The sequence below is a fragment of the Struthio camelus genome, chromosome 2 (genome assembly GCF_040807025.1).
Source record: "Struthio camelus isolate bStrCam1 chromosome 2, bStrCam1.hap1, whole genome shotgun sequence".
NCBI classification, from domain to species: domain Eukaryota; kingdom Metazoa; phylum Chordata; class Aves; order Struthioniformes; family Struthionidae; genus Struthio; species Struthio camelus.
In genome coordinates this window covers 82,978,369-82,998,312 of record NC_090943.1, presented here as the reverse complement: position 1 = coordinate 82,998,312, position 19,944 = coordinate 82,978,369, and the positions used below count along the sequence as shown (strand labels likewise).

Genomic DNA, 19,944 nt, shown 5'->3' with positions numbered 1-19,944 from the left:
AGACGGGCTAATTACAGATTTCCAGTATTAACCACGTGTTGAACCAGTGTTTGCCATTTATCACAATATCAGATATGTTTTAACCACACACTTTCAAACAGCAAGTTATGCATTAAGTCTGTGAACCCTTTAACCGTGGTTACAGCACAGCCTCAGTAACTCCCAAGATGCAATCACGTGCCATTTTCACATACTCCAGTGGTGGGGTCAGTGGAAGCTCCTGAAGATACCCGTGTACAGTGGCAGCTCCATACACATCTAGCTCTGGATGTGCTAGGCAGATCAGGGGACGGAGAGCTCTGTCTACACAGGTAAGCCAGAGGGACCACAGGGCATCCCACTAGAGGTGGTGACAAGAAGCCATTCTAATAAATATATCATAGCCCCCTGTCATTTTTAAAATAGTATTTGCTTAGTGCTTCTATGCATTTATTTGGTCCTATTTGCCTAATTTTCTGTAACTTACCTGCTCTTCTTCAGGCATTGAACGCTCAACAGCGGCTATACAGAAAGATTTTACCTCACAGTGGCCAGAATGCCAGTCTCTTTAGTGAAAGATTTTGAAAGTAACCCTAACAGCTTCAGGGATTTGTATTTATTTTACTATCTTCTTCCCACTAATTCTATAAACAAGTCTAAAAAAAACCTATGGTGTCACTGCACAGCTAATAGCTCAGCATAGAGGGGAGGAGACCAGAGAGGGGTGGAGAGCACTAAAGCTGGATCATCTGTAAACATATGTTCAGTCAATGTTCCCTAGGAAATGCACACAAGTCCTTCAGTATGGCCAAAATTCCTCAACCAGTGGAATTCATAAAGACAGCTGCTTCATTTTAGTCTTTCCCTCAATAGAATATTACATGCAGCCTAAGCAACTTAGGGACTGAATCAGGAACATGGTTGGATGAGCAGTTCTGAACAATGCTACTGACCTGAATTATTGCTACAGTCAACTGCAATCTAAAGGTGTCCCAATAACTGATCAAGATTTCCATCTTTATTATATACAATGCAACCTAACCAAATCAAACACAGATTTGCTTGTGAGAACTGAAGACGGTGCTGTGGCTACCAAGATCTGCTTGCAGTTCTGAATGGGAAACCAGCTTAACTCTTGATAGGCGACAGCAACTTTGTACATTTAATTTGATAGACTTATGAGACCAGTTGAGCAATATAAACATTATAAATTAAACACATGAGATATAGCATCTATTTTCTTAAGCCGACACTAAATTGCAGCATCAGTGCTCAGAAACTCAGAAACATTTTCTTAATAAATTAGGCACTCAACAAAACTTTAAGAGCATGATTAAAACTGCAAAAGCATATTTTTAAGATAGACATAAGTACTTACATCAAAGTACGCTCCTGCATGTTCTAATATCAGCTGGGTAGAATCTGGCTTATTTTTACAGTAAGTAACGTACATTTGGAACTTGTCTGCCTGCACAATAAAATGCAAATTTAAAGAGGTTATCAGAAAGCATATCTTCTGTCTCTAGAGGTTATACTGTACAGCAGCACTCAAACTGGCAACAGGAGAAAATACATCAGCCAAGTAAGACTGGAAACAACAGGAATGTAAGGAAAGCAGATTATTCACAGTAGCTAAGACTTAAAAATAAATGCACTGAACCACCACCTGAATGCAGGTTTAGGCAACTCAGGTTCACTTCTGGAGCAAACAGACATTTGCACCTGATGGCAGTGCCTTAGTTTTTCCAGCTAAAAAAAGAAACACATTTTTAGTTTAAATTTCTATCTCTCATACTTCATATTTGAGTAAAAAAAGGACTTGACAGCAAGTCTCCACCCCTTCATGCTTATCTCCCTTGTTAGTTCTAAAGACGTCTGACTTTATTACCCAAGTAACGAAGCAGTGCCCAACATCTTCTGGTAACTGTTCATATTTTTCCAACTCCTTTAGGAATATACTGTAAGTAGAGAAGAAACAAACATTATAAGGCACATGAAACATTTTCATTACAGCCACTGGCACTGATCTATCGTCTGTGAATAAAGACAGTTAGAAAACTTACTGTAATTCATACCAACAGCATGAGCTAATAGAATAAAGGTAACAGGAATGGATGAGAACATGAAATATTACAACTAATATCAAGTGTAATTCAATGTAAATTCTGAGGTGAAGATCAGGATTCGCTCCACTGGACTTATGTATTCACTGCCTAACTCAAAAAATGCTGCTGTTCCCATCAAGAAGGTTTCCTACTATTTCAGTTTCAGGAAAGGTTTAGCTTTCCCCTCTTTATGGAAAAAAGGGGACGACTTGCCTTCTGAATGCTGAAGTTAACTAACGATAAAGCATACAAAGGAATGTAAAATCAGGTTCTAGAACATGGTAGGTACATTTCATTACTTAAAAGAATCATAACCAAATACAAACGTCGGCGAATTAACAAAGACTTTCGTGCACAACTCAGCTTAGTGATCATTCCATTCAAAACAAATGTAGCTGACAAGCCTCTTCAGTGCTCTGTGTTCAATTAACTGCAGTAACAGTGGGGCATCCACAGAAGCTTTGAAGAACCAAGCAAAAGGAGGGAGAGCTGCTCTTCCCCATTAGCAGCCAGGACTCGAAGTCAGGAATGATGGAAGGAATGACAACTCTGTTAAAACTGCTGTTTGTGCTATACATGAATTCTATGGAGTTCAGTGGTTTCCATCTCTTCAAAACAACTGGAAAACTTACAGAAATATTCTAAGGATCCAAATGACTCCTTAAAAACTGAACGATGTCTTGAGACTGAGAAGATGGTTTCTAGCGGGGTACCTATCTGGCTGCAAAAAGTAACAATCGATACAATTCTGAGAAGAAACCCTTTAGATTTCTGATGGCACAGTGTCCATTATTCACATGCACAATATTTTCACTAGGAAATCCCTCAGGTCATCATTTGGGTTTACCAGTAATATGGAAATAGGAGATAAGTCACTCACTTATTGTGGAACTCATAGATTTCCTGCATGTTTCCAAAGATAATGTGTTCTTTGTTTACAATACCAGGTGGGATCTCCTCCACTCCGCTTGTCATTTCCCACAGATATGTCTGCCCAGAACCAAAAAGATGCATGAAAAGTCATCAAATTTCTAAACAGAAGCACTTAAGTATATTTAAGTACACCTTCCTGGGAAGAAGAGAGGGAGAGATCACGCAACAGTTTCTTCGTTTGTGACACTGCTTATTGTGTCACATATACCTTGCGATACATACCTTTGACAGTTAAAAACTAAGTTCTAAAACTGACAATTTAACGTATTCATTGAGACTTCATCCTTTAAACTTCATAGCTATCTTGACAACACCTAACGCTTCGGGTTATTCCACATCAAGGTCGTGTCTGCAGTCTAGAGGTTCATGTTTTGTGCAATAGCTACCACTGAACATTACTTGCTTCAGTGTAACAATTACTGGGCACTTTTCCACGAACCTCCCTGATTTTCTATTCAAAAAGTCAGCCAGTAGCAGAACATGTGATAGACACAATAAGAGAATTAACACAAGCTCTTCTCTATCGCTAGCAAAGCAAAAAAGTATCCCCTCCTTTTTCCCTCCCACCTCCAACATAAAAAAGCTTATGACTTGGGAAAATAACATTCAAAGACTGAAAATAAATAGTGACAAAAGTAAAACATATGGGATGAATTCTGAAGCGGCTGATGTAACTGTATCTTAATAGCAGAAAGGCACTTAATTTGGTACCATAACTACAGACTGATCATGCTTGGTTGTTAAAATTGAAAGGAAATAGAAAGCTGAGTGAATCCTGTCTTCAAAGATTAGTGAAAAGAGAAAACTTACATCCATGCATTCCCGGAGGTCTCTTACGTAAGCCTTTTCTGTCTGAATTAGCTCAGCCATAATGAACCTTAGGTGACAACAGAAAGAATGATTAAATCTCAGTTTGCCAGAGCACCATGAATGCATAATAACCAGAATACACTTTTTTCTCCTTGTCAGCTTTTGCTTTTTTTACAACGGTAAGAGGGAAAAAAAAAAAAAAATCAAGAGACCTGAAATGGAGAGAGAGAGAGAGAGAATAGGTGAGAAAAACACGAGGGATAATATCCCTCCATTTTCAACCAATGCAAAAAGATACAGGGAAGGAGATGAAACTTTTTCTCAAATGTTTTGCACTTGTTGCACTCAAAAAAAAAAAAACATTAAAAGAAGTTCAACAGGACTTTAAAAGTTAAGATTCTGACTTGCTAGAATCAACTGTGAGAATAAGCATGTGAATAAAATGCTACAAAAAGCTACTGAATAAGACTGCTCTCTTTTACCATTTATCCAATTTCTAAGCTCCCAGACAACCCATGACAGTTGCTTCATTATCAGAATTGATTATGCATCCTCACTGATTAAAAATAAATAAATTCATTACTCTTTCCTGCGGGCAGATTTTCGTTTTTCTTCGTTAAGCTCATGAGCAGCATCGCGCAGCTTCACCTCTGACCCAGGGACACTGGCCGGGATTATATCCAGCTGCAAGCTTTTGCTCTTTTTTTTTTTTTTTTTTTTTTTTTTTAAGGAAAAAAAGGAAGAACTGATTAAGGGAGCAGACAGGAAAAAATGACAGCTAAATCACATGCAAGTAAAAGCTTTTCGTCTGTCATCACAATTGAATTTCACTTACCGATTTATTGGAATCGGAAGAAATACCCAGAGCTTTCTCTAAAGAGGTTCTATATTTCTCCATGCGCAGAGAAAAGTCTCTGTACCTCTTATCCACTGCTGTGACACATTTTTTAATCTCTGTTGCATGAGCATGCCCTTTTTCACAAAAGCCATCAGCCAGCTGTATCAACAACTTCACCCGCTCTTTGGTTTGCTACAAAAACAGCAAAATATTGAACAGTTACCAGCTATACCTGTCATGAAGGGGATCATTTTGCTTAAGCAGCTATTACAAGCAGGTAGAAAAGCCACAAAAGGAGCTCGTTTCATCCCCACTCTTCTTAAAACTCCTTTAAATAGACACTTTTTTTCCCCCCTAATAACAACAGCACAGGATGAATATAGGTTCTTTGGGTTTTATTATTACATGATCAGAACAGGTTGTTTATTTTTCTTTCAAAAACGTGCTCCATTTCCAACCTGGAGACTGACTCCTGCTAGGCGAGCTTCTTAGCTTCCTTGCCTTAATATAAGGAATTTTGATTCCAGCGGGGTTGTTTTTTCATTACGACTGAAGCATAGGTACTAGGCCTGGCCCACAAAGACTCAAATATCCACCTCCCTTTACACAGGGACATCATTGAAATATTGAGAAGGACATCAGGCTTGTCATGTACTATACTTTAAAGGATTAAACTACATTCTTTTAATCTTTTTCTCATACTAAGTTTTGTTGTCACACGGTTCTTAAAGAGGAACTAAGGGAGTAAGTCACCACCAGCAAACCTGTAACAAAGTGTTTTTCCCAGTTAACTAGTTGCCTAAGACTGTGCTCGTTCCTTCACGTAAATCATAAATCATCCACAACAGATGATTTTATATCTGACATACGTGTCTCTGATATAAAGGCTGATAGTAAAGCCTACTGTCAGGACCCTTAACGAGAGGGAGTTAAGCAAAGGAGAGTCAACAGAAAACCAGCAAGGTTTGTCCTGCCTTGTTTTTTATTCTCTCTTTCCTAGTGGTCGCTCGTTTGAGCATTTCTTTTCATCAGGGAAATCCCTGTGCAAGGCTAAGTCAGGGCCAATGCATCCATCCACCCAGCGAGCAGTGAAACACAAAGGGAGCGGCACCAACAACATCCTTTCGAAAGGGGCACGAACGTCATCCCCTCGCTGACACAGGAAACAGCGGGGGCAGTGGTGCTCTGTGTCCTGGAAGGAATCCAGCAGAGCAAAGGCTGGAGCAAAACTAAGAAGGAAGAAAATTTATGTTCACAAAGCAAATAGGATCTCTGTTCCTTCTGGAATCTCTTTTTCTACATATTTGTGTCTGACTCCCATCTCCAGGTCTCTCTTCTGCTGAGGTGGTCCTTCAGACAAATAAATACTTTTTCGTTTTCTTAGGCTCCACTACTTTTATATGAAGACTGAGAGCCAAGAGGTTGAAACAGGTGACAGTTTTACCATGAAATGCTAAGATACAGTTACTTAAGTTCGAGTACTTCAGTCTTACAACAGTCACCCCTCTTTCACCTAAGACAACCAGTAAGCCTCCCAAGGGACATCTGCATCTCTGCACAGGCCTCCAGGGATATGAAACGAAATGCTGCTGTCATAGATCAAAAAGTTACTGCAGAATCAGTTTGTTTAAAATGAACAGCCTAGGAAGTAACGCTTCAATTTTTCTGCTATCTTCTACTTAAATCATAGCTGAGTCAAATTATACCTTGTGTTTTATAGCCTACACCAGCATGCAGTATTCCACAGACTTGAAGATGTTAAAATGGAAAACAAAGGACCTTCAGGGTGTGTGCTTGTGTGTGTGAACCATGTTTAAGCTATTTCACTACAATTCTGGCAAAAGAAATCAACTGTATACAGGGCTGATGGAGCTCCAGTAACATGGTGATTATCTTCTGAAATTTAATCTTTTGTTTTATTCTGTTCCCAGCAGAAATACAAATTAGAAAGCCAGTGCATGTAAACAAAGCTTGAAAGACACCCTCATTTTTCTGCATGTTACTTCATTTTATTTATTTCTTTTACCTTTGCAGTGATCTGAAATTCTTCATGCTCTTTTAACAACTCTTGGGTGTGCTGGATACTGGAACCAGTGGAAGTATGGGTGGATAAATAAAACTCCCCGTTGTCATGGATCCATTCCAGAGCCTAAATAAAGCAAGAATGAAGAAAAGGTAAGAGAAAAAGCAACACGCTTTTGCCAATAGAAACCAACTGTAACCAGCACTTCACAAACATAAATTGGCCACAGGTAAATTTTACTCTATGTCACTGGTGGAAATCTTGGAACACCTCTAAAATATCAAATAGCTTGCAACTCTGACATAACTCCCTTAGTCCATGAAGCGATGCTTCAAGGATTAAAGGAAAAAAAAAAAACAAAACACAATACATGAATCTAAATACTTCAGGGAAGTCCACTACTACAGGACTATAATAGTCCACTACTAAAAGTTTCAGTTCTTTCAAAATGCTTGATGATATCTTGCTTAAGAGCTGTCTTGTTACTAAAGTGCTTGAGTATCTTCTCTCTTCAGTGAATATATACAGCACTAGACAAAATTTAATAAGAGAAAAAGGAGGAGTGGACTGTTAGTTGAACCTCATTCTTCCTTTTATATCCGTCACCTGCAGTTTCCCTCTTTAACTGTCACATCACCAAGAACAGGACAAGTTTTATCTTGGCAGACAGTATGTACTTATTTTTCAATAGCATAACCTTTACACCTAACCAGAAAAGGCTTCTTCTGTATTATAATTCCACTAATAACTGAGATTGAGACTTTGATTCTCCTCCTTACACTTAAGACTTGCTCTTGCCTCTCTCTGTAAAGAACTAAAGCAGGTAGAAAGCCTTCAAAATTCAACACTGAATGCGACTGCATGTATGTTTAAAAATACAAAGGCATACGAGGAGGCCATTTACCTGTTAACGTACTAGTGAGCCTGGAAGCCTGATGAAACGGGTCTGCGCTTTTCAACCCCCATTGTGGGGAACAAACCAACTCTTGCACTTGTGGCAAGAGGAGGGACATCTCAACCAGCCACTTGTATGATGCCCTTGTCATTCTCATGCCAAACTTTCTTGTTCATATCTGCCTTCTTTTGCAAAAGTGGCTATTGTTGATATAAACAAGAACCAGTCTCAAGCAACTCTTGTTTTGATACTTCTTGTTTTCAACTTTTTAACTTCCACTTTTTTTTTTTTTTTTTTGGTGGGTTTACCACACAATGCTGGAATGAACCACAAAAGCAAACAAAACTCCCCTGCCCGAAATGTCACCCTTCCATTACTTTTTGGTAGTTCCCTAGAGCCACAATACGACAGGAAGAGTTCATCTCGGTGTCAACTCCCAGAGTTAGGCCAGCTGCTATTTTATGTGAGTATCAGAACTGTATTTTGGAGACATACACATCACCACCCAAGAAGTGAAGAAATCAATTTAGAGACCAGGTGAGCTCTTAAATCTGGAACGTTCGGTCCATCTACCATTTTCTTCACAAACTATTATGCGATCTGTTTCCATAGCACGGCTTAAAGCTTGGAAAGCACAAAAAAATGGGTCCTTCCAACTTCAAAAAAAAAATACAAATAAAAAACATATAAACGAAGAGAACAGTATTTCCATTTTCTGGCTAATCAGTGTGCAGGCCCAATACAGTTTGCGGTAACTGAACTGCAGGTTGCTGAAAAACGTGATTTACAATGCAAATGCTGACGCACCTTTATCTCTGGTGTTTGACTCTTAGTCAGTAATCTCTGTACAAAAGCAAGTAGGTCATGTGCTTGGCAGAGGCTGAAGTTAAGGTTATTCAAATGCAGGGCTTTTTTTAAAATATATTTTTCTTTTAAAGAGGTATTCATCCTTAACTTCATTCCAGGATTTAACTTGCATTGCTTTCTTTACAAAGCCATGAAAGACGGACTTTAGAAACCTTTCATAGAGCTGAAAACAGACCACTACTATTTCAGCCCCTGCCCACGTTTTCTGTCAGAAAAACATCAAATTAGCTTTTCGAAGCTTTTAAAGTAGGTCTGGCTATTTCACACCATGGGCGTTACGTCCTTTTCTGCAGAACAGGAACAGATAGCTTCCTTTCTTTGTCCTATATCCAGTTAAAAAAAAAAAAAAAGTTGCAGATCATTCCAGTTACTAGTTCTGCCTTGGAAACCCCTACTGGCTTGTGTTTTGATTTATAAAGGGTTTTTTTTTTTTTTTTGGTAATAGTTAGTTAATGGTCCTTTCCAGACCGATAAATTCATCGGAATACAAGAAGATGGATCCAGCATGTAAAAAAACCGTGAAAACAAGTACATGCAGAATAACAAAACTTTTTCAGTCCTTCAGTTATTGTTTAACAAGTCATCCAACTTCACAGTTTTTTAGAACTGTCAATCAACTTAATTAGATGTTTTTTCCCCCAACATCTAAGAAAATGTTGCTGCTTGTTATTTCCCTGGTCAAATTAGGTGTGACTGTAAAAGTTAACAAGCATAACAATTTGTGTCAAACACAAGCTTGCAGGAATTAGACTAGCCAGTATCAGATCAAGCTGGCAGAAGCAAAACACTAAGTTTAACACTAAGTTATAGTGGTAAACACAGCCTGCCTCAGCTGACCGAGCGGGTCTGTATTAAAGGAAAAGCAACTATGTTAGCTTAACTTCCATTTTAATTGCCGACCTTTCAGACACTTGGAATACTGAAGTCAACAGCAGATTTGTTACTGTGGGACAAGACTGTCTCTGCCAAGCCTTGATCATCGTAAAGAAAATTTTTATATACAACCCTCACCTGTTTGGCACTTCTTTCAAAGACCACATACTGTTGGCACTGATCAAGACGTCTTTTACGCATGGTCCAATAATGTAGCACACGGTTCTCTCTCTGGAAGAGCTCATTCAAGATATCTGGAGAGAGGAAAAAAGTTTCAACAGAGGTTACAGCAGCCAATTTTAAATTAGCATATTAAAATCAGTGGAAGAAAGTATTTTATATTACAGAATTTCTGAGGTACGATTTTTGTTTCTCAAGTCCACGAAGTACACAGTGTTCCCTTTTTATTATTATTTACAGTAATGTTGGTTAAAGAAACTAGTGATGTAATTAAAGCCTGTTATTGAATCTGCCTTTCCTCAGATGTTTCTCATAAAGAGACTGCCACTGCTTAAGACAATCAGAGCTGAAAATTTAATACGACATATGGATGGCTCTTGACAGGGTTTGCTCAGGAAAAGAGAGTATGCGCAAGTAATCAGAACATGCTTAAAGATTCATGTTAATCATAATAAAAAAAATAACTTCTCATCTAAATGTACCAGACCTCTATAAAGGATTTTAATAATTTAATACTTACAGATAAATATACAACCTTAGGTCACCACAGTAAGAAATCCTACTTAATCAGACATTAGATGCATAGACACCAAAGTAATTAAAAAGCACACAAACTTACCAAATTTGTTAACTGCCCTTCAAAAAAAATTGAGAACAACAGTATAAGCGAATAAGCTGACTCATTCAAATATGATAGTGTTCATTAAGCCAAGCTTGACACAATTTCCAGGTAATTAAACAATTAAGATACAGGCCACTACCACTCGATAATTCTTTATGGCCTTCCCGAGTATCAGAAACTCTCTGGCCCTTAAGAGCCACGTCCAGGTCCCATTGCTAATCTGCAGTTCCACGTGTCTGGCTTAGAGTCTTCCTTGATGGCAAAGGCTTTTTGCTGACAATACGCAGATGCTTTTATGTGAACTCCGCTTCTTTAATACTTGCTGTTGGTGGGTTTTGTTTTTGTTTTTTTCTTCATGCAAATAAATCCCAGCAGTTTATTGTAAAGCTTGCTTTACCCACTGTTTTTTTACAGAGCAGCAGCCCTACAGGGGCTACTTGCTACTGCAAACCCAGATGACAAGTAGAAATATATGAGAACGGGGAAAACCTGATGTCTCTGCGTCAGAAGTGCAAAGACCCCATGGGGCAGCCCAATCATTTGGGAGAAACAGAAAAGATCATAAATGAAGATCATTCCTCAAAGTAATGCTTTACTTGCTTTTCTACTTACACCCACAACTGGCTGTTTTCCATAACTGTGGATGGAGATTCTCTGGTGCTGGACCTCCTAAAATCTTTTTACATTCCCTTGCCCCGTTTTGCTGGTCCACCAGGCTTTACTTAAAAAAGCTAAACAACTCCAAGCAACGGTTTGACAGACAACAAGCTCACATAAAGGGAGCCTGCAGGGAAAAGCATCTATTTTTCTATCAGTGCTCTGGGACCAATTACAACCACACGCCACAGCCTCCCTGAGGGTTATGACACCTGGCTGCATTGCCCTCAATACCCTCTTGCTAGGAAATACAATTCTCCCAGTTGACACAAGGTGCTGAGATCACCCAGAATTTGCTTTTGGTTGGAAGCAGGTAGCTGCAAGTCCACGTTCTCTTCCTGCTGGGCAGGCTACCCTCAAACATGCCTCACTTGATCTGTCCCCTGGCCAAGCCCCTGAGCTTATCTGCTACAAGCAATAGGGCCTCACCTGCTTTCTTAGTTTTATTTCTGCCTCGGGCCACCTCTGAAATGCTCATTCTGAACATATGCCAGATTTCTGGGGGGGCAATCTTTACATAACGCAACACATCCAACTGGACATCACATGAAAACAGACATCTTGATAATGACGCAAGCGAAGTCGCTCCGACACACAGCAAGCAAGGTGAACGTAGCTAGTTGGAACAGCGCTCGCTCTGTCAGGACATGACACAGATGGTAAGCCAGTGAGAGACATTTGGCTGAGCACTGTAGAGTTATTGCCATTAATTTCTTGGGCTGACAAGGAACAGAAATAATATACTATAAAATACCGATAGGAAGCTACATAAGATCAGTGTTTGATCTCAGGCTTGGATGAGCAGCTTTGCTTATTTCAAGCCTTCAGAATGAGAGTCCCTGTTGTTGTTATTTTCTTCCATTCCAACATTAGTTAGGATACCCAACTAGTCACTAAACTTTCCACTTATTCTCCAGGTTCTAACATCGGAAAGCTCTCTGAGCCTGTCTCTACACACCCAGGGCTCTATATGAGCCTATCTTAACCTGCAGCTAGAAATAAGGAGCAAGTATGCCAGGGAATTAGTTTTTAAAAAGGTTTAAGAGTTTTGCAGGAACTCAAGGGTTACTCGCTTTTAAAGTGTTCAGTTTAACCCTTGAAAACTAGATACCTAGCACAGTCTAACAGTCACTGCTTCAAGCACACACCTGACTATGAGTGTGGAATCGTTCTACAGGCATATCTAACCTACATCCGACCATAACGAAATAAAGGCTATTTTATTAGTCCATCCATTTAGAAAAGAGATAAAAAAGATCATCTTGTGTATATACATCTGAAAAGACAAATCAGAACTTTTAAACCACTTGGCCAACTACCACCATACCATTATGATCTAAAATAAGAGTCCTCGCTAGTTTTAACTTGACTGATCTTTAATTCTTAGAAACACATATTATGCTGGCTTATGTAAAAGAGCAAAAGCTGTTAGAGCATGTAGCCTCTTCCCTCCCGCCCCACTTGAGGATTTCTATTGCTCCACTTTTGTTTCCTTCAAACGTTCATCACATACATTTTAAACATGTATCATTCGTCCAGAAATGTAAATGCTCACAGAACACACACGGTACTTTGGTTATGATACATAGTTATGGTATAATCAGTGTTCTTATGGACATTTGCAGAGACTTTTTCTATTCTTTCCTCATGTCAACACATTTATTTTTCTTACAACAGGAACAGCTTTCAGAACCAAATTTTTAAAAAGTTGATCTAAAAGCCCCAGTGTATCTTTTGTTCATTCAAGAAGCCCGATAGCTACAACTTGCTCATTTCTGCTTTGTATTTCCCTGTCTACTACTAAGAAAAGAACTAAGCGACAAATGTCAGCAACAGTTTTGCAGTTATTGGTACAGCCAGCATCTATGTTGATATTTTCTCTTACAGTTATAGAAGTGTTGCTGTCTCAGGAAGAGAGAAAAAAAATCCTTTGAGAATGTGCAACTACGACAAAGTTTCAACTGCCATGCTCCAATTACTTCCCCAGTGTGAGAAGCATGGCCAATCCCCTCTTATCCCTCCAACACAAAAAATTCAACGCAGTGAGGTTTTCAATTTGAGTATGGTCAGCTACGTAGCAAGTTTACCACAAACTGTTTTCCCCTTATAGTAAAATGAGGCAGTCAACAAATAGCTTAGGGTGGAAGCGACCTTTGGAGGTCACCTAATTCAACCTCCTGCTCAGAGTAGGACCAACTTCAAAGCCGTCATCAAGAAAAGCATCGTTCAGCAGATCAGCCTGTACGACCCCAGCACTCCAAAGGAACTCACAGAATGCACCATACTGATACCATAATGAGCAAGCTTAGAGTGACCAGCTCCCATTTGGCTTCATACCAAACACTATCACATTAAAGTTCACCATTTCTTTCTCTGAATAAAAGCAGTATATTTGAGACTCAAGTTGCAAGATTAAGTGCAGGCAAGAGATAAACAAATTCAGAGCAACTTCATTTGGGTGTAAGAGAACTTGATGACTGGCAGCTCCTTTGAACTGTGAGAGCAACTTTAATCATTTCCTGTTAAGCCTGACAGAGCTCTTTCCACTAGGGCAGACTTCCACTGTCCCATCATCACACATGCTGCAGCACATAACGATCACGTTCTTAGGGGGAACAAAAGAACAAAAAAACCCTTACTTTTCACTTGTTGTTCAGGTGCTTTGATGTGTGTCACCATCCCTGGCATGTTTACGCTGTTCCTGTGCAGGTATTTCAGGAAGACGTCAGCATTCCTCCGAGCCAGAGTGCAAGCCTAGAGAGTCAGCAGTATTACAAGCTTTGTTCTTTCTGAAGGTGTACGTGTGCATCTTCAAAGGGCCTTCCTCACTCTTTTCCTGCACTTTCTACCCTCTCAACTTTTTGAAAGTGTTGCTTACTAAGTTCTTCAGTAAATAAGGCAATGCAACCATTAAAACAGTTTTCCCAACAAATCGCAGCTAATCCTTAGCTACCGGGCAGAAAAATAAAAAAACACCCCCCCCCCCCACTATTATTTTTATCGTAGGATCCTAAAAGCAATTCTGCTCTAGAGCTTTCAGCATGACTCAGAGCTGAGCTGATAGAAAAGTTTGTTTTGTGTATACGCCACTTAAAGTTATTTATTGCATAAACTGCAATAAACATATAATCACCAGGATACTACAAAACATGCACCACTATTTTAAACAAAAGGTAATTGCTCTGCTGAAGTGAAATCAAAAGTGCTAAAATACTAAGATATGCCCTTTAAAGACCTTGAGAACTTTCACTCCTCAGAGCTGTATCGCCAAGGCTCAGCTCAGCTATGTTTTTCATCTTAATATACCTCAAGTACTATATATGGGCTGGCTGCCTTATTTTTAATAAGTAGAACATGAAACGATCCTCTAAAAGGTTAGATAAAGGTAGCCTCGTTAGGTCCAGTAACAAAGACACCAAGACAGTCATTTGTCAAATTTTTTTAACACAAAGATTGGAAATTCACATGCCAGCAACTGGAAGATCTATTTGACAGCGTCCTTAGAGCTATGCGAATACCTTTCTGAATGTTCTCATCTGTGCAGTGAGAACGAAAAGGCTTGAAATAAAACTAAGTTATATACTGTGAAGTCTTTCAAGGTGATGTTGGAAAAAGCCTTGGGTTACAGGACTGGTTACGCTGCTCTGCGAGCATTCATTTCACTTTTATTCAGTATGGTCAATAACTCACTTCACTGGGAGATTAGTTGGAACGAAAAACTTTCATTTATCTGCAGAGTTTTCCAAACCCAACTACTCCCAGATGCTTGTCTAGCAGTCGCCTCCTCCTGTATTCTACAGTAGCCCAAGCACATCTGAGAGCTGCTCTGATGCATGGGCAGCAACGGCACTATGAGGTTGTCACTTCTTTTCCAAAGAAGCAGCTTTTAAGTGTTCTTTAGAATGACAGTGGCTCAAAGCAGCGATTCCCAACTCCACTTCAGTCACAGTGGGGGATCTGCTATCTGTTGAAGTTCAACAGGAAGTATATTTATAAAACTGGCTACAATTTTATGCACTTGGCAATATTTTCCTAATCACTGTTAGAAGCCATTAACGCGCCACTTCCTGCATCTTTGCAGTTCAGGACATTCACGAGCTATTAAACAGGTCTTGGCTTTCCACATGCATTTTAGTGCTATAGGAACGAGTGTTTAACTGTACGCTTTCTGAGACACAGAAGAACACAGAAATGGTAAGTCCTACCTTTAGGAATGCCTCCTTCTGTTCCAGGTGCTTGCTTATCATGGGGGTAACGTGGTCTGTCTCAGAGTTGGGTCCCAGTTTGTCCGCTCCTCCGCACCAATCTTCTTCTCGCTTATATTCCTGCTCCAGACTCTCCAGCACACTGCACACCTATGTTGTCCAACACAAGTTTCAAATGAAATTCAGTGAGACAAAATTCAAGAGCAGATAACGATTCAAGCCAAAAAAACCTGAAAACCAAACGACTCCAACATAGAGCCTAGATTCTGACATGTTCTGGCTGGGACTTAAGGGAAGATAACTAACTTGGGCCGTAGGTTTGCAAGCGTTGGCCTGCTTAACTGGGTTTGCTCAGAAGACTGCCTCCTACAGTTGTTTGTCATTCCCCTCGCCGTGACTGCATAGCTCAGGATGGGCTTCAGATATGATTGCAAAGGAAGCAACCTTGTCAGCCTTCCCCCTAACAATTCTGCTGACGAGTCAGGTGATGCTGATTTTTATTCTGACTCCCATGCAAAAAACAGTATTAACCATGTGAAAGGCTTGCATTAAAGCCTCTGCTACTGTAACTTGCTTATGCAAAACTTCTGATACAAACAGAAATTCATCTTAGTACTTTGTACAGCGCGTTTCATCTTGGAAGTGTTTTCCAAGCCTTTTCCTCAAGTAAAAATAAGAGTCTGAGCAATACTCAAGGGGAGAGAGATAGAAGAGGCAAGTAAGGACTCGAGTTTTCACCAGCAACCACCGCGTTTTGTGAGCATTTTGGTAACCTACCTTCTTTGATTTTTGCTACCTGAAGTAAGCCCAGCCAGATCAATTACACTAGTCTGTTAGTGGTCACTGTAATTCTACTACTCACTTACAAATAACATAGTTTCTCTTTCTAAGGTAGCTAGGAAGAGGATTTGCTTTTTGTATTTTATAACAGTATGCATTATCAAATAGTAAATCTAACCAAGCCTAAACTACTATACTTTCAAGTAATGCTGTTTTATCCCCCACACAGAGGAATTATCCAAAGCAGACACAGGTCATACACCACTTCTGTACCTGTTCAGAAGTTTTATAGAAGGCCACGGAGGCATTCACAAGCTTGAGGCGGTCCTCCATCTTTAGCATCAGTTGTTGCCAGTGGGAAGCAACCTTCTCTGCACACTCCCTGATCATATCCATGTCGTAGTGATTAGCCTGCAGCATTGCCTCTGCCTTCTGCTGAACCTGGAGGGCACTCTGATGCGTTTTCTGACAAGAGATCAACATTTAGGAGTTCAGTGGAGCATTTAAGTTTATTCTCTTGAAGATCTCAAAGGCTCGCATTTCTCCTGTGTTAATAACATTTTACTTGCACTCCCTCCCATAAACCAAAAATAACCGCCTAATATTAGTCACCATCTGACTGTGCTACACAAGCACAAAGAAAATAAATCCAGTGGAAATTTATCATCAAATCAACAACGACCAGCAGTCTATAAGCAGTAGCCACTGCATAGCATTAAGCCACCCTTGGCATACCCACGTTGCAGTACAGAACCTTATTATAACTATGGATTCTAGGTTGATTTATTTCCCCCCTCCATGTCTGGAAAGATAGAAAAGATGTACCTTTTTGGCTTGATTGCTATTATTGTCATCACAGGTTTACTGCAGGCTATTGCACATTAGTGGTGAGCAAATGAAGGGGTCGGCATGCAGGATAATACAAAACACAACTGTCCATTCATTATAAACAATTTTTAACTTTAGTTCTCTGTCTCTATATGTATCTACGTTATGCACGTACAAGTATATTTGCCTAAAATCTGGAAGCCCTAACGGTAATAAGTATGATTATATCTGAATACAAAATATGACCCAGAAAACGCGGAATTTAAGTTTCCTAATCATTTATCCACAAACGGCCAAATGCCTAGAGCTCTCGTGATTTTTTTGTACTGAAGGGTTACCAAAGCTCTCAAAAGTGAGGACAAATTCAGTGCAAACTGTAAACGGAGTGGGGAAAGCCAACTCCGCAGAGTGGCAGGAGAACATGAAACAGTTTGTAGGACAGGGTACCTCTGAAAATATTTTTCCCAAAGAATCATAACCTTGTTATAAATTTTATATAAATAAACACTATATAGTAAGAATACTGCATTCCAGTTGATCTTAAGATCTCTGTCCAATTTTAGCAGAGATCACCCACCCAGAACGTTTAATTTGAAATTCAGTTAGCGAAAACTTGGGGCCAGGGGAAGTAGGAGAGCCGAGAAAGGGAAGGACAGGACACCGCCACAAAAATTTAAGCAAAATCTATTACCCAACAAAAACGAAGCCTTACAGAGTCCACTCAACTGATGATGCTGTTCTGTGGATTTATCAATTAATATTATACTGTTGTGTTCTAACAACAAATGGAAATGCCATTTTAAGTTAATTGCTGTGAACAGACTTGTTTGATTTATTATAGCTTTTTATTCCTATCCAACCAAAAAATGGCTATCACTTCACAAAGTTGCAAAAAAGGTACTGAGAACAGGCATTCATCCGGAACTGCCGTTCCAAAATGAACAAGAACAAAAAACCTCACGTTCCCAACACACGTTTTCATTTCGTTGCCTTCAGATGATTTCAGCAACTTTTCCCAAACACACAAAATACCTCGTCGTTAACCCAGCAGTATGAAAAGGCACAGAAAAGATACATCTCCTTACTGCAGTGCTCTTTACAGGAACTTACGAACGGTAACTACGCGTGTCCTTGGAAATGGTCAGTGAAATGGTGCTTTTACCTCTATTGCATGTTGGAATTGCTCGTGTTCCCTTTGTAACTGTTCAGCCTCCTGCAAAGAACTAGCAGTGATCAGCCCAGCGTTCAACATTGACTCCCCATTTCGTATCCAGCCCAAAACCTGTAACAAAAGAGAAGACCATAAACTACGCAATTCCACTGCCAATCAGGAAGAAAAGCATCGCTGCTAAGGGAGAAAAAAAACAAAAAAAAGTTTAGGGTCATATGTGATATTGGAATTGATGTCTAAATCATTCATCTGTTATACATTTTTAGTGGATTATGTATTCAGTACAACATAGTGAATTACACAGTCACTATAATTAAGTGCCTATTTCACCCAGCTGACACCTCTGTCTTTCAATCACCTACTACGTGTTTGTGATTTCAGCTTTTATCGGAACAAGGTTGTGTTTCTGAATGCCATTTCTGTCACCTGGAAAACAGGAACAAGCTGCAAGTCATAAAGAACCAGTGTCAGCAATATGAATTGAGGGCATGCAGCTTAGTAAAAAGTAAGCAAATAATTCTGAATATTAATGCTGAAAAAAATGTGACTACTGATTGTTTTCTAGTTGCTTAAAATGTTTTGGTTGACAACAGTTTTCAGGGCGTGCCTTCCTTGCCTCTCATCCAGGGAAGCCACAAGAGTCACAGGGCGGGAAGGAGCCTCAGGAGGCCACCGAGTACATTCCTTACCAAAGGCAACATCAGGTACCTTAGGGTCCATCCCAACAGATCTGTACCTTGTTTGTCACACAAGCTGCAATAATGGACATCCCACACCTTCAGACATTTTTGTTATCATAGTTCTTTTCTCTAATATCAAATTCTCAAGACTCCTTTGCTTCACTTCAGGTTCATTTACTTTCTCCTGCCTCCCAAAATTACATTTCCTTCCTCTTAGTATCAGCTTCTCTATCTTTTTTCTCTCCGCCTCAAGAACGTTACCATACTGCCTCTTTTCGGCTGTTGACCCCGATCTGTTCAACCCATGTGAACTTCAGCCCCTCATTTTTCACACTGCTCTCTTACAAGCATTTACCAGCTGATAGCCAGTAGTTCAGGCAAGACCTTTCAAATACTGAGCAAGCTGGCCATAATTTCATTCATTTTGGAGGATGTGCCTGTTTATGAATACTAATATAGGGTTTGCCTTTTGGTTTTTAAAAAAAAAAAAAAAAAAGACTTGACTTACGTGCAGGTTATGCACTGTCATTTGTGCAACTTTTGCACAAAACTACTGGCCTGCCAGTAGTTAACCCTACCCTGTATTTGTATTGCTGATTGTTTCTGCCACTACATCATGCTCTGCATGTAACTAAAAATTCATCCTCTTCTTGCAGAGCAAATCTCCAAGACGTCAAGATCATTCCGAACTGCACTCCAGTGTCTTCCAATGTACTCAAACCCCTTTTCCAGCTTTTTTTTTTTTTTTGCCATCATCACATTGAAAAGCATAATCTCTACCCTAACATACAGGTTTCTTGACTGAAAACGTGAACCAGTATCCAAATCCAGAACAGACTTCCACAGAATCCCTTTGAAATGTGCTTTCCATTTCAGTGAGCCACTAAACTTTTTTTTACTGCCTATGGTTTTCCAGCAAGTTATCATTCATACTCACATAGTCTCATATGACATTTCCATAGCAAGCTAGGGCCAGGTAGACGGAACTAAACTATTTTGAAAGCTTTAATAAAAGGAAGATCTATGCCATCTGCTTTTTTAACCTCTATCCAGAAGACCTCCTACCTTATCAGGAAGGAACAGGATTTATCAAGGAGAAGCCATGCCTGCCTAATCTATGTTGGCCTTTTGTCCTCTCCTCGTCATTGATTAGGTTTAATGACCTACTTGTTTCAATATTTTTCCTGGAAAGCATGTTGAACTATAATCCCTTCCCTGGCTAATTGTTTCCACTTTTGATAAGTGGATGTTGAGTTCTAGCCCTCTAGATCTCATCCCATCTCCAGAATTTTACAGAAAGTAACCACTAATGCCTATGAGATCATGCCAGGTAGTTTTGTAGTTATCCTGGGGGAATTCATTTGGGCCAAGTCGATCCAAAAATAATTCTCCAGCCTTGTCTTACATAATGATTTTTAACACGTAACCACTAGCACTAGTTATATTAACTGCCAAAACATAGTTAACTCTTAACACTAAATAAACTGGAAGGAAGAGG

At 39.6% G+C, this 19,944-nt stretch overlaps 1 protein-coding gene across 3 annotated transcripts in view; it reads right to left on the bottom strand.

Moving 5' to 3' along the window:
- Positions 1–19,944, bottom strand: part of TRIO (trio Rho guanine nucleotide exchange factor) — a 263,242-nt gene that overhangs the window by 95,695 nt on the left and 147,603 nt on the right. For all 3 annotated transcript variants that reach the window (XM_068931428.1, XM_068931431.1, XM_068931429.1), the window contains 12 exons: positions 17,758–17,877; positions 16,041–16,232; positions 14,988–15,137; positions 13,422–13,536; positions 9,462–9,577; positions 6,692–6,814; positions 4,663–4,857; positions 4,411–4,526; positions 3,828–3,894; positions 2,965–3,074; positions 1,868–1,937; positions 1,358–1,447 (listed from right to left, as the gene is read on the bottom strand). In XM_068931428.1, the coding sequence (XP_068787529.1) occupies positions 1,358–1,447; positions 1,868–1,937; positions 2,965–3,074; positions 3,828–3,894; positions 4,411–4,526; positions 4,663–4,857; positions 6,692–6,814; positions 9,462–9,577; positions 13,422–13,536; positions 14,988–15,137; positions 16,041–16,232; positions 17,758–17,877 (1,464 nt within the window). The remainder of the gene's footprint in view (positions 1–1,357; positions 1,448–1,867; positions 1,938–2,964; positions 3,075–3,827; positions 3,895–4,410; positions 4,527–4,662; positions 4,858–6,691; positions 6,815–9,461; positions 9,578–13,421; positions 13,537–14,987; positions 15,138–16,040; positions 16,233–17,757; positions 17,878–19,944) is intronic.